The 16,479-nt window shown below is 38.2% G+C and overlaps 3 protein-coding genes across 5 annotated transcripts; 1 reads left to right on the top strand and 2 right to left on the bottom strand.

Annotated features, from left to right (window-relative positions):
• Positions 1–1,214: 1,214 nt before the first annotated feature.
• LOC107594801 (poly(ADP-ribose) glycohydrolase ARH3-like) lies at positions 1,215–4,218 on the bottom strand. The gene is made up of 6 exons (XM_016284983.1): positions 4,030–4,218; positions 3,592–3,688; positions 3,305–3,512; positions 2,516–2,703; positions 1,825–1,925; positions 1,215–1,731 (listed from the first exon to the last, which is right to left on the bottom strand). Exons 1-6 carry the CDS (start codon positions 4,202–4,204, stop codon positions 1,358–1,360), a joined length of 1,143 nt encoding a protein of 380 aa, XP_016140469.1. The 5' UTR covers positions 4,205–4,218; the 3' UTR covers positions 1,215–1,357.
• Positions 4,039–6,979, top strand: haus2 (HAUS augmin like complex subunit 2). Of its 3 annotated transcripts, none has more exons than XM_016284986.1 (7): positions 4,039–4,086; positions 5,457–5,562; positions 5,649–5,744; positions 6,108–6,177; positions 6,269–6,401; positions 6,521–6,629; positions 6,856–6,979. In XM_016284986.1, the coding sequence occupies exons 2-7, from the start codon at positions 5,476–5,478 to the stop codon at positions 6,967–6,969; spliced, it is 609 nt and encodes a 202-aa protein (XP_016140472.1). In that variant the 5' UTR covers positions 4,039–4,086; positions 5,457–5,475; the 3' UTR covers positions 6,970–6,979. The 3 variants fall into 3 exon arrangements, with proteins under 3 accessions (XP_016140472.1, XP_016140471.1, XP_016140470.1); XM_016284985.1 differs by lacking the exon at positions 4,039–4,086 and adding an exon at positions 4,264–4,493; XM_016284984.1 differs by lacking the exon at positions 4,039–4,086 and adding an exon at positions 4,578–4,921.
• Positions 6,980–7,472: 493 nt separating this feature from the next.
• heatr4 (HEAT repeat containing 4) lies at positions 7,473–14,606 on the bottom strand. Its single transcript, XM_016285066.1, is given in 14 exon segments — positions 7,473–7,599; positions 7,966–8,044; positions 8,123–8,312; positions 9,279–9,348; positions 9,469–9,649; positions 9,724–9,842; positions 9,940–10,044; positions 11,187–11,356; positions 11,499–11,675; positions 12,211–12,354; positions 13,348–13,536; positions 13,678–13,859; positions 14,106–14,228; positions 14,230–14,606. Coding segments are annotated over 14 exon segments (2,199 nt in total). The 3' UTR covers positions 7,473–7,506.
• Positions 14,607–16,479: the final 1,873 nt, after the last annotated feature.

Genomic DNA, 16,479 nt, shown 5'->3' on the forward strand with positions numbered 1-16,479 from the left:
CCCAAAATCTGCTGAGCCAGCTTCCGGGGAAAAAAAAGAGAGTGAGAATGATGAAACGGCAGGTAGCTGCGGTTTATATACAGGGAGGCGGGACTCCCTGATCGCTGCAGCGATTGGTCTGCCATAGTTGGCAGCTGTGGTGTTATTGGTGCTTCCGCGATCGGTCACAGCTGAGGCATTCCCATAGTGAAAATAGTGAGATACCGAACGAATGTTAGAAAGAAAACTCTTGGAATTCTTTTTATGATGTCATACTGAGCTGAGAACAGGAGATTCTAACACCGATAAAACAATAATAAAAACAAGTATCTAATGATAAATTATCAAAGCATACTCATGTATTAAAAATAAATTTTTTATTTCTCATTTCTGTTTTGTTCATTAACATTTCTATGTATTTTATTGTATTATCACCACAACGTGACAACTAGTACGGAGCTGTGCTGCGATAGAGAGCGCTCCTTTTCCTTATTTTTAGTGCGAGGTGAGTGCCCCCAAAAACTTGGAAAATAAATTGAAAACTTAAAACTCGTCCTGATGCGTTAGTTATCTTACTCTAAGTGAAGTCGCTCAACAAATGTTAGGAATGTATTGCGTTTGGGATGTTACCTTGCGGCTCCGACTGTAAACGAATTCCCAAAATCTGCTGAGCCAGCTTCCGGGGAAAAAAAAGAGAGTGAGAATGATGAAACGGCAGGTAGCTGCGGTTTATATACAGGGAGGCGGGACTCCCTGATCGCTGCAGCGATTGGTCTGCCATAGTTGGCAGCTGTGGTGTTATTGGTGCTTCCGCGATCGGTCACAGCTGAGGCGTTCCCATAGTGAAAATAGTGAGATACCGAACGAATGTTAGAAAGAAAACTCTTGGAATTCTTTTTATGATGTCATACTGAGCTGAGAACAGGAGATTCTAACACCGATAAAACAATAATAAAAACAAGTATCTAATGATAAATTATCAAAGCATACTCGTGTATTAAAAATAAATTTTTTATTTCTCATTTCTGTTTTGTTCATTAACATTTCTATGTATTTTATTGTATTATTATAATTAAATTTTTTTAATTAGTATTCAATTAGAAAAATGCAAAAAAAAATCACTAGTGAACTTTTAAACCCCACTGTATATAGTTTTCAGAACAGTGTTAAATATGAAGTAAAGAAAGAACAAAACAAGACTATTACCAATAAAAATTTTACCATTTTGTTCTTTTTATTGTAAACATTTTGCACAAGAAGTTTCACATTTTATAAACACAGATGATGGTATATTAGCAAGTACATTTGACACTTTGTTGCCAGGTAAAGTTTCACTTATGTGTGGCTGCATGTTGCTTATGGCCATGTAGTGGGTCAGTCAGTTTTTTGTAGTGTGCTGATCACTGGTGTGTGTGTGCGGTTGATTGTTCTCGCAGCTTAATGTCCCCCTGTCCTCTTCAAACTGTGGAAGGCAGTAAAAATTATACAAACGTCTTGCTAAATCATCTGCCTCCTCCACCCCTTCACAGCTCTTCTGCCAGCTCTGGGGAATGGAGTCAATGCCATAATGTGCCCCTGCGATTGCCCCTGCCATGCAAGCAATGGTGTCAGTGTCACCACCCAGAGCCAAGCTGTAGGATATTGTCCTCTCCAGTCCTCCGAATCGCTCTGGCAGCCCGTCCCGGGGCTCCAAACAATGCAGCACGCAGAAGATAGCGGTGGGCACAGACTGTAAGGCAGCGATGCCATTCCCTAATACAAAGAAAGAGTGTCAACTTCAAGAAAAACAGCAGAATGCTTTATGAATGATCAGATCAATGCTAATCAAGAGTAATCGATACTAACCCAGTTCAGATATGACCTCCTCAATGCTCACACTGTTTCTGTCCATAAGTTCTTTCACTCTGTGCAATCGTGAGCAATATGGGAACTCTGATAAATTGAGTCTGTGGAATAAAACACAGTGGCTCGAAATCCATAGACAGTACTATAATAACTGTTCTTAAATGGTCTGTTCACTCAAAAATAAAAATCTGTCTTAATTTACTGCTTCAAATCTGTTTTATCTTCTGTGGAACTCAACAGAAGATATTTTGTATAATATATTTTTTTGTTCATAAAATGAGTCATTTGGACAGTGTATTTTTGTATTATTTATATACCATTATAGTATTTATTAATATTTTTAATACATTTTGATATGTTCAGGTTTCATTTTAATTTTAGTTTAGGTTTTGGTCATTTTGTTATGTGCTTTATTATTATTATTATTATTATTTTAATTTAGCTTTATTTTTTAACTATTTTCTTATTTTCATGTAGCTTTATTTTAAAAATCAAAAATAACTTTTATTAGTTTTAATAGTTTGAGTTAATGATAACAACATTGCATGGACAACAAAACAAAACTCTTCATGTTCTACTGAAGAAAGTAAGTCATTCAGGTTTGGAACGACATGAGGGAAAGTAAATGATGACATACTTTTAATTTTTGAGTAAACTTTCCCTTTTTTGTTATTTCCATGGGTTCACTTACGCTTTAGCATCAAGCTGGGCCTTTTCATCTTTTTCCATCTCTTCCATTTCTGATATCAGTTTGTTGATGAATTCTTTTGGCAGAGCCAAAGCGCCTTGGAGAGACAGATGGACAGCAAGGGCCTGCAACGCTGCCCCATTGTAACCCAAAGAGCATGAGTGTGTTAACATTGCGCCAAGCCTTGAGTACTGCCAAAAGCAAATGGAAGGACAGAATGTTAGCCTGGGACAGTCCAAATTAGCCTTTCAAATTAAGCATTTAACAATGGTTCTCAACCTTTTTGACTCGAAGGTCCCCCCCACTCTCGAGCACAATATTCGAACCCCCCCCTTCCAACCCATATGCACCAACCCGTATTTTCAACACTGCCTATGTAATTATGACAAAGCTTGTTTTCAAAAATTTTCATTAACAGAAACTGGGAATACTTATATATTAAATTACCCACGATTAATTTTGTGTTTCAAGAACTGCATGTTCTTCAGTAAAAACAACAATTATTGAGAAAAAAAAAGATTCACTTTACATGTGCTTTTAGCATTCTTATTTAGATTTGAGTTCATTATTAAGTTAATATATTTATAATAATTGATTAATTTAAATATGTTTAAGCCATCTTAAGGCCCCCAGGTTGAGAACATATGATATGAATCTTCATTATATAAAGTCTAAAGCTTTTGCTGGCAGCACTTCAGTCTTTTTATGACCAATTCAAAATGTCAAAAATGCTTTAAGTCAAGAATGCTTGAAGTCTACTAGCTTAGATTCGACAATCAGATGACCGTTTACCTTGCAGACATCAGCGCGACTTTTGAAGGCCAGGGCAAAGGGTGCTGCTCTCATGGCACCTCCATTCCCGAAAGAACCGCGGCCGCCAAACTGAGCCTGTGCCGGCTGGAAGACGTCCTTCAGATGGGGCGACGCAAGCTTCCGCAGTACCTGTACGACACCTGAGCCGTAACCTCGCCCCGGAGCAAGGTTATACTCCTTTGCAAATCTGGAATCAAGTAAGATGATCAGGAAAATCAAACACTTGCTTAAAAGGACTCTTTTAGCCATTTCCAATGATAACATACCTTCGAGCCATGTCTCGTTCATCAAACGCCATCCTGGTGAGGAGTGAATCTGCAACGCATCGCATCATGGCTGTGTCATCACTGTACTGAAGAATTCCTGGGGAAAAAATGAGTAAGATGTGTAATTAAGAAACAATTAGATTCACAGTCAAAAATGTTTAATGAAAATAAATCTGTGGTATTTTTGTGTTCTTTTTTTTCTATAGCAAAAAAAAAATGGTGCATAATTTAAACGTGAATATTGCCTGGTACCATGAAAATATTAAAGATAAATATTATTGACACAAAATATAGTATATTTATGTCACCAAAACGTTACCCCGAAGGTTCACAATTGTGACCCCTAAATGAGGAATACCAAAGAGTTTAGGACATGCAAAAGCTTGATATTAAATATGTTCAATGTATAATATAATCGTAAAATACGGAAATACTCACCATCGCCCCGTGTTTCATCCTCCAGAGCGCTGAGATGCTGAAGGACTCGATCTAGAGGTACATCCACCGCGCCTTCAAACTCACCGCCGATACAGTCGCCCAACACCGAACCGACCAGAGCGCCGCGGAAGCGGGACAACACACCGGGCGCTGCTATACGCGCCGCAGCCGACATTTCTCTCGCTTAGTGTAAACACAAGCTGCACGCGAGAAATCGATTCAGACGGTCCTCGTGTGATTCTAGCACAGTGACACCTGGGGTTTGTTACGCTGGAGGACTGTTGTCACTCTTACCGCATCACGATTCGTCAAACTATCCGCGAATATTATAATTTCGACTGATTCTCTAGAATGACTATACCTAACTTTGCAGAAACGCTTGGTTCTTTTTTTATTTAATGCATTTAGTTCGTTATTTAAGGACAGAATCGCTGCGCAGACCGCTATGGCGCGCTGCTGTTGAAGTAAGTGACCTACGTTTCCACGCCTGCGGATTCAACAAATTCTAAATTCAGAAATTATTTAAATCATGCATTTAAGACCATCATGGACAATTTATATATACTTTGTAGTTTGGTTATAACTGATGTACAGTGCCGAATTGTTCTTCTTTGTGGGTATTTGTGAATCTGCGGACCTGAGAATGGAGCACAAACATAGGAAGTGGAATTGCGCGTCACGCTACTCTTTCTATGATCTGTATGTCATACGTTTATTCTTCGGGTTAACGATGAGAACGTGCGAATATATGCTTATATTTATGATATCTACGCTTATAATACGTTTGCGTAGCTGTGCTAGTGTTCAAGAGCGAAAGAGGCGGTAGATTGAAATAACGACGACGTTTTGTTCAAATCAGACGGGTCGAGGACATCTCATTCAAGAACGATAAGTAAATACTGGACGCTTTGAAAAACACAAGTCACGCAGCAACACAGTCAGTGTAGCTTTTATATTAGCATAACAAAGCAACCAAGCTAAGTAATTACTGAGAGTTTATTGTTTTGTATATTTTGAGAGTACATTTAATGTCTCCAACAGTGGACCAAGGGGCCCCTAAGTGTACACGGCGACCTTTTAAAAATCATATTTTAAACTTTTTGTTTTCGCTTGCAACACCTTTACGTCCTCAGAGAAACTTTGCTGATGGAAAAATACATACATTTCGACCGAAAGTTTCTCGGGGGAACGCAGAAGTGTTGTGGGCCAACGCTAAACCATTGACATCTTTTATTCCCTTCCTATATTTGTAACTATTATATTATGTCACTATTTCCCCTTAGGGGCTCCTAGGACCTATAAATAAGAAGTTGTACTCTTTTATCTTTAATTAAAAAAAAATAATCAAGCCCTTACACATGAAAATGGCTATAGCTGAAGAAACACACAATATTTTTTAGTCTTCATTGTTTGTTAATTGCCGTCAGGTCTGGAAACGCGCTTGTTATGAATCCCTGGGACCCCATTACTTACACGGTGACACCTGCTGCTAAGATTTTAGCTAGATGTGTAACAGCAGGCACCATGACACAGGTAAACTAAAACATGGTTCATTTTGAGACAGAGTTTTAAACTGTAATGGTGGATATTGTCAAGCATTTGTGTTATGGATCTTATAGGAGGAGCTAGATGCTCTCCCACAGGATTCAGAAGTCTTTTCCACATCTTTACTTGAAGCTGAGCAGCTGAACAGAATTAGACATGATCTCGATAAGGTTGAAAACAAACTTAATATTTTTTTATTTCACCACTTAATATATCTTAATATCTTTCTGATTTACAAGGCTTAAAGGCAATGTTCACCCAAAAATTCAAATTCTGTCATCATTTACTCACCCTCAAGTTGTTACAAACCTGTACGAGTTTTTTTCTTCTGTTGAACACAAAAGAAAATATTTTGAAGAATGTTGATAACCAAACAGTTGACGGTAGAGATTGACATCTATAGTATGGGAAAAAATATTACGAAAGTCAGTGGCTACCGTCAACTTGAGGGTTAGGAAATAATGAAAGAATTTTCATTTTTGGGTGAACTATCCCTTGACATGATTTTCTTTTTTGTCATCCACTCACTTAAGACTAATTTAGATTTAGAGCTGCTGAAGCTGGAAAGAGACGGTGCAGACGTCACTCACACTCATTATCTCAGTAAGTGTTGCAAATGGAATCATGCACATTTGGTGTACACAATTTGTATACTAGAAGAGTGTAATTTTCCTAATGACTGTTTTGTTGTAAGGTCAAAGGTTTGCTTCCTTGCAACAGTTCACTTCCCACCTTCAGGAAGTGTTGCGAGAACAGACAGTCCTACGAGAGAGACTCACAAAACCACTGTGTCAGCAGAACCTGCCCATTCAGGCTGATCTTCACAGGTCTGATGCATTTAATGTGCCACTCAAAGAAAGTGGTTTTCGTTCAATATTTTAAATTGTATATTTGTATTGAATTAATTGCTAACAGTGTTGATTACTGTTTATGACCTTGTGTACAGATATGTGGTAGAGCTCATGGGGATGGTGGTGGAGTTCATTCAGAACTTGGAAGTGAAAATTAAGATGGTTCAAGCTATTCCAACCACTGACAGTTATCTGAGTAATTTGGTAATTGTATATGTATTTACAGCATTTTTTTTTTTTGATTAAACATCAAGAATGTGCTTGTTAGAACCAAAAATATATAGACCTGTGGTGGTTAAATGTTCATATAAATATGTGATATGCTTTGAAATCAGTGTCTATATGTGATTTACCTTTATTCTAGCAAACCTGTCAAGTTTATAATGTGAATGCATATTCTAACTGTTCTTTCTGAACTCCTCTCCATCAGAACAATGCCAGAACTCAACTGCTGGCTCAGGTCACTGAAGTTGAGAACCTGTACAAGCAAGTTCTTAAGCAACGAGACCATCTACAGACCAACATTAAAGACATGTCCATTTGATAAAGAATTTCAGAAAATTCAAATATAATGGCACCTACCATTTGGTCAGGATACTAGTGGATATTAAATTAATAAAAAAATAACTAATCTTCACCTTGTACCTACTGGTTGTTAACAGGCATCTTTAGAGAAAACGGATTCGATTTGTTTTAATTCATGGATTATGTATATACTGCAGCGATATGTAAATATTGAGACATGCTTCATTTTATGTGAGTTTTTATCTTTTGTCATTTTATGTTAAATAATAATAAATAAATGTTCCACATTTGAAACCAATATCTCAGGGTTTCATTGCTTGTAACCAGCATTATGTATTTTATGATCTGTGCACTACATATACTTTCCTTTTGCTGATACCTTAATATACCATCAGTGTAAAATAAGTAGTCAATAGCTGATGTATCAAAGCAATTTGGTCATTACTTGCCGGCTTGCTTGCTTGTCTGCGACTGAAGTGGATGATTTTTAGGTGGAACAACTTAAAAGATTTGATTCTGGCTTTATAATATTTGATATAGCAGGACAACCATAAATTCAGCACAATAATTTTTGCTCTTGCTGCTTTCCCCTCTCTTCCATTAAGAGCACTTTCTGTGTAATGATGTGTTTTGTACACAACAGCTCCACCTACAGAACAAGAGATAAAGAGTAGTTAGTGTGATGTTAGACATTCATTTCTAGAGCAGTGGGTTTCAACCAGGGGGCCACAGGATGACTTCAAAGTATTTAAATGAATAAATTATTATTAATATATTAAAATAATCTAACTCTAAATTTAAATGCTAAAAAAACAAGATTAGGTTAAGCTGAAAATTTGTTTGAAATTTTTGGAATCAAACTCAGTTGTGGTTAATTAATTTGATTATTGTGCTGGGAAATAGGGGGCCTTTCAAAAAGGTTGAGAACTGATGTTCTAGATCTAGAATGAAATGCATTGAATAAACCAGCAGGTTCAGTGCTTGAAGCCATGGTAACACACTGAAGTGCACTAACCTGGAGCTTTATCTCATGAATCTTGCTTTCGTTTCCCTTCAGACTGTATCCATGCTTTTTCAGAAGACTTTCAATGTGCCTTAGTAAGAAATATTAAAGTACGTTCAGAAAACTATTTTACTTATAGTAATGATTGTGGCCTAATCTAAGTACTCACCTCTGCACGTCAGCGTTGGGTTCCAGTGCATAACGCTCCTGTAGAAAATGCTGTAATTCTGGGCCCTTTGCATCTAAAGTGCTCAGGGCCTTACAGGCAGCAATGCGCACACTGGGCTCCTCCTCATGGTGTACAGCCCACATCAGCAACTCCTGGAGAGCTGGGTTCATCCAACCTATTTTCCCTAAAGCTTAATTTATAGAATAATAATTCCTTGAAGTAATAATAAAAATTGTAACATTCATTATTAGACACAAAATGAATGAATGAATGATGCATTTATATAGCGCTTTATTGCGTATTGCTGTACACCCAAAGCGCTTTACAATCATGCAATCATACAAAAATGGCTGCACATTAAATTATTAAAGGAAAAGCTCACCCCAAAATTTAAATTTGTTGAAAATGTACTCATCCAAGGTGTAGATGAGTTTGTTTTTTTCATCAGAAAAGATTTGGAGAAATGTAGAATTACATCACTTGCTCAAAAATGGATCCTCTGCAGTGAATGGGTGCCGTCAGAATTTAAGTTCAAAACAGCTGATAAATCACACAATAAAACAATCACAATAATCCAAAAGTAATCCACACAACTCCAGTCCAACAATAACGTTTTAGCTTTAAAACATTACTTCTTTTGAAATCATCTGTTCGTAATCCATAATAATGGTTCCTCCAGTGAAAAAGTTCCCCCTGTTGTCCTCTCACATCAAAATCCATTGCCATTTGTTTATAACTGTTTTGGATGGTTTTTGCTTGTAAATAGTGCTTGATTTGATTTCTCTCCTGATTCAGATGAGATGACGTTATGGATAGAGGACTTATATTTTAGCTGGAAGCAATGATTTGAAGTTAAAAACAGATTTGTTTACACAGCTTTTCACTTCACAAGACATTCATTGATGGACTGGAGTTGTGTGGATTACTTGTAGATTATTGTGAGGTTTTCGTCAGCTGTTTGAACTCTCATTCTGACGGCACCCATTCACTGCAGAGGATCCATTGGTAAGCAAGTGATGTAATGCTAAATTTCTCTAAATCTGTTGCGATGAAGAAACAAACTCATCTACATCTTGGATGGCCTGAGAGTGAGTACATTTTCAGCAGTTTTTCGTTTTTGGGTGAACTCTTCCTTTAAATAAATTTTCAAGCTTACCATCAATTGCTTCCACTTTCACCTCCCATAATGGACCATTCTGCATCAGGTTAATTAGCTGATCCAGGACCTGTGAACATGTTTTATGTGGTCATTCGAGTGAACCCTCAATTTCTTTTTCACAGTCTTTTAGTGTCCATATACCATCAAAGATCTATTGTGCATCTGCACAGCTGCTTTACTTCCTCACCAAATGGTCATCCATCATTAGAGATGCTGCAGTCAAACAAGCTTGTTTGCGCACAGCCACAAAGTCATCATTAAAGCACCGCAGGAATGTAGGCAGTAGCTTGCGTGTCATTATATTGAGCTGACCAATGAAGATCAGCGCTTCCACCCGCCAAGCAGTTGGACCCTCCTCCAGCTTCGCACTGTGGAGATATTGCATGTTAAGAAATAACTGAATCCAAACTTTCTGATGTGTCTGTTGGGTAGAGATAGTCACCTCAGCTCACTGTGCATCTCTCTGGCTGCATCCATTTTACTCAGAGCCAGCGCTGCAGCGTGACAAACAGCACAGCTCCAGTCGTTCCACATCATATATATCAGTTTGTTGCAAAGATCCTGCATGAAAAGCAATTCTAGTATTTTCTACCATCATTAGAGAAATTAGATAGGTAGAGAGCTGTTTGAAATGTGCAAAAGAATTACATTGTGATACCTTGTTTATTGGACTTCTGAGCTGTGCAATGCTAGTACAGGCCTGAACTCGTGTTCTCCAGTTAGCGCTGTTTAACTCTTCTGCCAGAAGAGAGCGCACTAGTGTCTGGATGGGAAACACCATGCAAAAGTTTGAGTATAAAGATTTTTTTTTTTTAAAGAAAATAATACTTTTATTCTGTCAGGACCACTATCGTCAAAGATGACTGACACTTAGCATATATATGAATGCTTAGATAGGTGTCGTATTCCTATAGGTAGATGGGGATCAGCTGAGTCAGCTGATGCGAGCTTGACTAACGTGACCTGCCAGAACTAACGCTTATGCTTGATTTCAGCAAGGATGCATTAAATTGATCAAAAGTTACACTAAAACCATTTATAATGTCATAAAATTTTTCTATTGCAAATAAATGCTGTTCTTTTGAACTTTCTATTTATCAAAGAATTCTCAAAAAATCATGGTTTCCACAAAAATATTAAGTGGCAACACTGATAAGAAATTCAGCAAATCAACATACTAGATCAGTGGTTCTCAATTCCAGCATATGGTCCTGGTCTGCATATCTGCAGTGTTCTTTGCTCCCTACTCCCTGAGCACGGGAAATTCGTTGAAGTTTACTTCATTTCGGAACATTCATTCAGGGATCTGCACTACTGCAGCGTCTTCACAGACAGATGAAACTTACTAGAGAAGTGTGACGTAATATACCTCTGTAAATAAATACAATTTATAATCACGTCTCGCACACTTTAATGTCCTTTGAATGGAACATATACGGTCCCTTCAAACTGGAATCATGGCGGAATATCCTGTCATGTCCACTTCGCAGGGCACTTATGGTCGAATAGAACAAACGTCTGAAGTGATAAGAGGTACATACAAAATGTGCAGAGCGGTGGTACATGAGCACTGGAATTGAGAACCACTGTACTAGACTGATTTCTGAAGGATCATGTGACTGGAGTATCCATCACAGCAATAAATTACATTTTTAAATATATTAAAATAAAAAACGTTATTTTAAATTGTAACTATTTCACAATATTGCACTTTTACTGTGTTTTTGATTAAATTAATGCATCCTTGGTGAGCATAAGAGACTTCTTTCAAAAATAAAATCTTACAAACCCCAAACCTTTAAAATGTGGAGTATGAAAATGTATTTTATGTGAATTTCATAGTTTACCTAGTGCATGCATAAATCATTTTTCTTTTACTCAAAAACCACTGAGAGAGTCACTCACAGTCTTGCTGCTAATGTTGGAGAGTAGCATCATAGACTGCTCGTGATCTGAAGGAGCGTCTCTGAGAAAGTGCTGTGACAAGAGTCTCTGTATGACAGCTTGACTCGTATCCCCGTCTATCGCCAAGCACTGTGCCGCCACCCAGCTGTCTGCACCTGTGCCAGAAGGGTCTGAGTCATAATACATGATGGTCATTTCGAGTCAACAGTAGAAAAGACTGCTTTACCTGTGACATTAATGTTTGTTGTGATGTTAATTAAGCTTATTTTAATTGACATTTTTAGTTTCAGGCATTGGTATCCTTCCACAGACCTTGCTTCAAAGTGCTTTGTAGTATGTCTCTGGTGCGTGCATTAGGTGTCCTCATGGCATACTGGCACACTGCAGCAGCCATCTGAACTCTCTTCACTGGGTCATCAAGCGCCAAGACAATGAGAGCCTGCAGCTCCTGAGGATCTGCCTTCAATTGGCATCTCTTACCATGTTGACCTGAGCAAAGAAGGAATTAGCTGTCACTTTTTGTGTAATATTCTATTCTATTCTATTATTAATTTAATTTAATTAATGCTTTAAAAGGGTTAGCATTATATTAAATTATATTTTATTATATTATATATGCATTAATTTGGTCAGCGATACAGTAAACACAGTAATATTGGGAAATATTTTACAATTTAAAATTGTTTTCTATTTGAATTTTCAGAAGCCATTTCTTCAGTGTCACATGATCCGTTAGAAATCATTATAATATGCTGATTTGGTGCTAAAGACATTTCTTATTATTATCAATGTTGAAAGCAGTTGTGATGCATAATATTTTTGTGGAAACTTTTGATGAAATGAAAGCAAAATGCAACATTTTTATTAGTGTAAAACTCTTTGCTGTTGTTACTTTTGATTAATATAATGCATCATTGTTGAATAAAAGTATTAATTCTTACTGACCCCAAATTTTTGAATGGTATATTGCATATTATTATTTATTTTGTATGCACTGAAAAATGTTTTTAGCTGAGAGATTAACCTGTTTTGCCAGGGTCAAGCTCTTCTTGTGGTCCATTAACTGCTCCCAAAGCACAAGTTATGATGGCCTCCAGCCGCACTGGGTAATTAGGGTCACTAAGAGCTCTTTTTAGGCCCTCGATGGTCACTCTCTGCAAGGGCAACTCTAGATGAAACAAAATAATGATTTTCCAAAAGGGGTTTCCATGTGAGAAATCTATGCAAAAACAATAAAATGTATGCAGGTATCCAAGGTGCTTTCCTGCAAATAACACACACTGGATAATGTGGATATCTATAATTCTGCTTCACAGCTAACAAATCTCAGCAATGTCTTTTATAAGTGTATTACTTAAAGGTGCAATAGGTGATTGTCTTCAGAAACATTGTTATGCTGGTTGAAAGTCTCTTCACATCCCGATAGCAATCAGTAAGTTAAGTGGTCTAAATGTATTTGTCTGTATTTATATATTCTGTGGAAGGCGTAGGATCAAGAAATGATCGTCCGAGCGTTTTAATATGCTTTCCTACCTGCCTGTCAACGTATGTATTAGCATACCTCTGCGCACCCTGTTCGAGCAGACAGGATACGTCATCAGAGCGTTTACGCACGCTGTACAGACTGCAGACAGAGCGAGGATGGCAGGCAAACATCAACTACCCGATGTTCCTTCCTGGTATTGTAGTACTTTTAAAGATTTCTCACCAGTGAATGACACATGATGTAGCCCAGCGGTTAATCCAGTCCTCGCGCAAGCTCGTTAGAAGTGAGCTACGTGCATGAACTGTGTTCCGATCGATATGATCCCTACAGAGTGTTCATTGCTCCCTACCCCCTGAGCCAGAGAAATCCGTTGAAGTTTACTTCACTTCGGAACATGGGCTGGAATTGGGAACTGCTGATGTAGCCTATTGTAGTAATGTTGTCGCTGGTCTGTAAGCGTAAATGCATTCAGGGGGCGTGGCTTTGGACGGCGACTGCAGGGAGGGAGGGACGTTCGCTTTCAGTGCTATCAGGCTAAAGTTAGCATTTTCCAAGATCTCCTACTGCACCTTTAATAAACTTAATTAAAGTGCAATTTCTTAATAGATTATAAATATAACCATTGATAAGATATGCAGAGGTATAGCACACAGAGCTGAGAAAGGAAACACCTACTGATGTTGCAGGCATTCCTCCATTGATCAACTGCATAACGAAGTGTGGAAAGTTCAGCCACAGACTGTTTGGGCATCTCAGGATCCTGTCCGCTGAAGTCAGGAGGTCTGAGACCCTGCTTGAGGGCAGAGTCAATTTTGGTAGGCTGATCCATCCATCTCTGCTCCGCTTTTACAATTCTACCAGTTCCTGCAAAAGCAAATGGATCCAGAAACATAAATATTTGAGCAACATATGAACCTTTCAACTTTCCATGTCACATTTTAACACCAATACTGTACTTTCAACTGTAAGTAAACAGTCACATTCAAGATTCATATGTAAGTCTACCTGAGAAGATCTCCTGTTCAGAGACGTTCTTTGTGACATGACTGCCGGCACTTGGATTCAAGATATCCTGTAGCCGAGGGGCCTGTGGGATCTCAATGTGCTTGGTGGTCACAGTGGTTGCTGTCTTATTTAAGCGGTTCTGCACATCTGTGCTTACTGGAGAGAGCACATAACCAGGTATCCTGTTAGATAAGGACAGACACCACAAAAACAAAACTATGTGAAATACAGTGTGGCTTCGGCCTTGGGACTAAGTAAGTGAATGCATTAAAGGGATAGTCCACAATGAAAATTCTCTCATCATTTACTCACACACATGTTGTTACAAACCTGTGCATTTTTTTTCTACTTTTTAAAATTTTTTGGTGGACTGTCCCATTAAGGGTGCCGTATTTAGAAAACCATTTTGATGAAAGTAATAGTACTACCTGTGTTGTTTTCTCAGTTGTAATAGTTGACTCTTATTTTGTGCAAACTCCTGCCACCTGCTGCTTTGGGCTTCCCAGTCCTCTGTAGAGGACTCCTTCAAATAGGTGTGCACATTCAACATTGAACGGTCTTGTTATTCTAAACGCATCATACACCTTGCTTTGATCACTAAGACTTATGAAAGGTACCTTATTGTTCACTGCAGGAGCCTGTACTGAAATTCTGCCCTCTTCTTGGGTTAAACAGTTGATGTTGCAGGGTATTTCATTGTTCTCATGCCTCTTTATTTTCTTTAATTTGGTACCTGGTGCTAAGGGGCCCGTGGCATGGAAAAGCCAGCTAAAGTCAGCTTTTCTGTATGAAATGGCCCCCATCTCGTCCATAACTTCATCGGAGAAAGAAAGGATCTGGCTTGCATTATTCAGAAGCTGTTTGTACAGACGGTCCTCTCTGAGCTTGCTGTGGTGCTCTGATCTCCATTTTGCATGCTGTAAATTCATGATTCTCGGTGAGGTCTTATGGGAAATTGTCTAAAAAGGAAACGATGATCAAATATAAATTGATTATTTGATTCTTAAAAAAAAAATCCAAAGAAACCAGGATACCGTTTTACATCACAACATAAAAAGAACCCATTGAAAATGATAACAGGAAGAAAAAAAATATATATAAATATATAAAAATAAAAAAGTGCCACGCTATTATGAGAAGTCACCTACCGACACACTGCACAAATCACGTCCCCACTCAAATCTCAGCACAGAGCTCTAGTTGAAAAGTTTCAAAGCAGTTTATATCAAACAAGAAAAGAAAAGCAGGTCGCTGACAAAGGTAAAGTTACTACAGCTCTGGCAGCTCTGAAATGTTGGCATAGCAACAAGACGCGCTTGTTTGGCTGCAGAGCGACTGCCGTGGCTGCCTGACGCGAACTCGTCAGGAGTGGACATTTGATTCATCCCAGTGAGTCAAACATTTTGAATCCGTTCACCAAAAAGATTCATTCACTAATTATTAAGGGCCAGTAGGTGGCGACACGTTTATATGTTTTCATGTGCCATGTGAATACGTCATTGCATGATGCATTCGCTTTGTTAAAAACAACAGACTTAATTATGGAAGCCCGTTTCCGCCACTGAATAAAGGAAAAGAGGCACATTACAAATAGCCTACATCGTTGAAGCCTGTTGTAAATGACCATTAAATCCCCAATTCAAGGCGTTCTGTCTATATAAGCTGTGAATGCTCCGCATACCCAGGCCATTTGAGAGAATAAGTTAACGGGATAATTAATATAAACATGATTAAGTTGATCCCTTGTCATTTGAAATGTAACTTAAAGCTTAAAGAGTTAGGAATAAGTACGTACAATGATTTATTTGCAAAACAGCAGCAATTTTCTTTAAAGGGGTCATATGATGCGACTTTAAACAATGGAGCGCGCACTGCTGAACAAACTAAGTAATTACACTATTTCAAGCATTTTATCTGCGTTATATGTTCTGTAAAAAAAAAAATTCATATCGGCGGCATATTCGCCGATACCGATATATCAGCGACAGGCCGATAATATCGACAAAACGATATATCGGTCGGGCTCTAATTATTACTATTAAACAATTGCAAATAGCAGATAACTTAATTCCTGTAACGTGTGTACTGCTAGGCATCTTTGGTTTCCTCTTTTTGTGTAATTTAAATGGTAAATTGTGCCTTTTTATCGTTTGAGTCACTTATCAAAAGTTGCTAAAAGCTGCCAAATACATTTTTTAAAATAGCTAAATTTGTTGCTTGGTGCTTTTGGAAGAAAAAGTTGCTAGGGTAGTCTGAAAAGTTGCTAAATTTAGCAACAAAATTGCTAAGTTGGCAACACTGATCACAGTATGGCAAGGGGCGTAACATTTCCGTCACACGCTTGAGGTATTCGGCCAATCACAACGCACTGGATAGCTGGCCAATCACAGCACACCTCGCTTTTCATGAGCTTTGTAAAAATCGTTTCAGAAAGGCGGGGCATTGAGTACAGTATGTGGAAAATAATGTGTTTTTTGAAGCTTAAACCACATAAACACATTTCATTACACCAAATAATGTTCTTTTTAGCAACATCATATGACCCCTTTAAATCTACCCGTTCTAGGCGAGCGGATTCTCCGCAGCTTTCTGGCCTCTGCTCTGTTGCTATGACTCGTCAGGATTACAGCGTGTTCTCAGTGATTTGCTGGTCTGCAGCAGATTTAATGCGCGAGGTCAACTGTTCGCGAAGCGCTCGCCCAAGCGAAAAAAAAGTGTTGTTGCTGTCAGAACTCGATTACCGAAAATCACATTGTGTTTGATGCAAAACCAACTCGACTAAATCAAAAGAAAAAAAATACT

This window comes from Sinocyclocheilus grahami, unplaced genomic scaffold (genome assembly GCF_001515645.1).
Source record: "Sinocyclocheilus grahami isolate Dianchi unplaced genomic scaffold, SAMN03320097.WGS_v1.1 scaffold191.1, whole genome shotgun sequence".
NCBI classification, from domain to species: domain Eukaryota; kingdom Metazoa; phylum Chordata; class Actinopteri; order Cypriniformes; family Cyprinidae; genus Sinocyclocheilus; species Sinocyclocheilus grahami.

Bases quoted from the DNA above. Each gene is read 5' to 3' on its own strand.
- LOC107594801 (XM_016284983.1), bottom strand. From the start codon at position 4,204: ATGTCGGCTGCGGCGCGTATAGCAGCGCCCGGTGTGTTGTCCCGCTTC. The intron at 3,689-4,029 runs GTGAGTATTTCC...TTTTTTCCCCAG, and splicing joins GGATGAAACACGGGGCGATG to GAATTCTTCAGTACAGTGAT. The intron at 1,926-2,515 runs GTAAGTGAACCC...TTTATTCCACAG, and splicing joins GCCCAGCTTGATGCTAAAGC to ACTCAATTTATCAGAGTTCC.
- haus2 (XM_016284986.1), top strand. From the start codon at position 5,476: ATGAATCCCTGGGACCCCATTACTTACACGGTGACACCTGCTGCTAAG. The intron at 6,178-6,268 runs GTAAGTGTTGCA...TTTTGTTGTAAG, and splicing joins CACTCACACTCATTATCTCA to GTCAAAGGTTTGCTTCCTTG. The intron at 6,402-6,520 runs GTCTGATGCATT...CCTTGTGTACAG, and splicing joins ATTCAGGCTGATCTTCACAG to ATATGTGGTAGAGCTCATGG.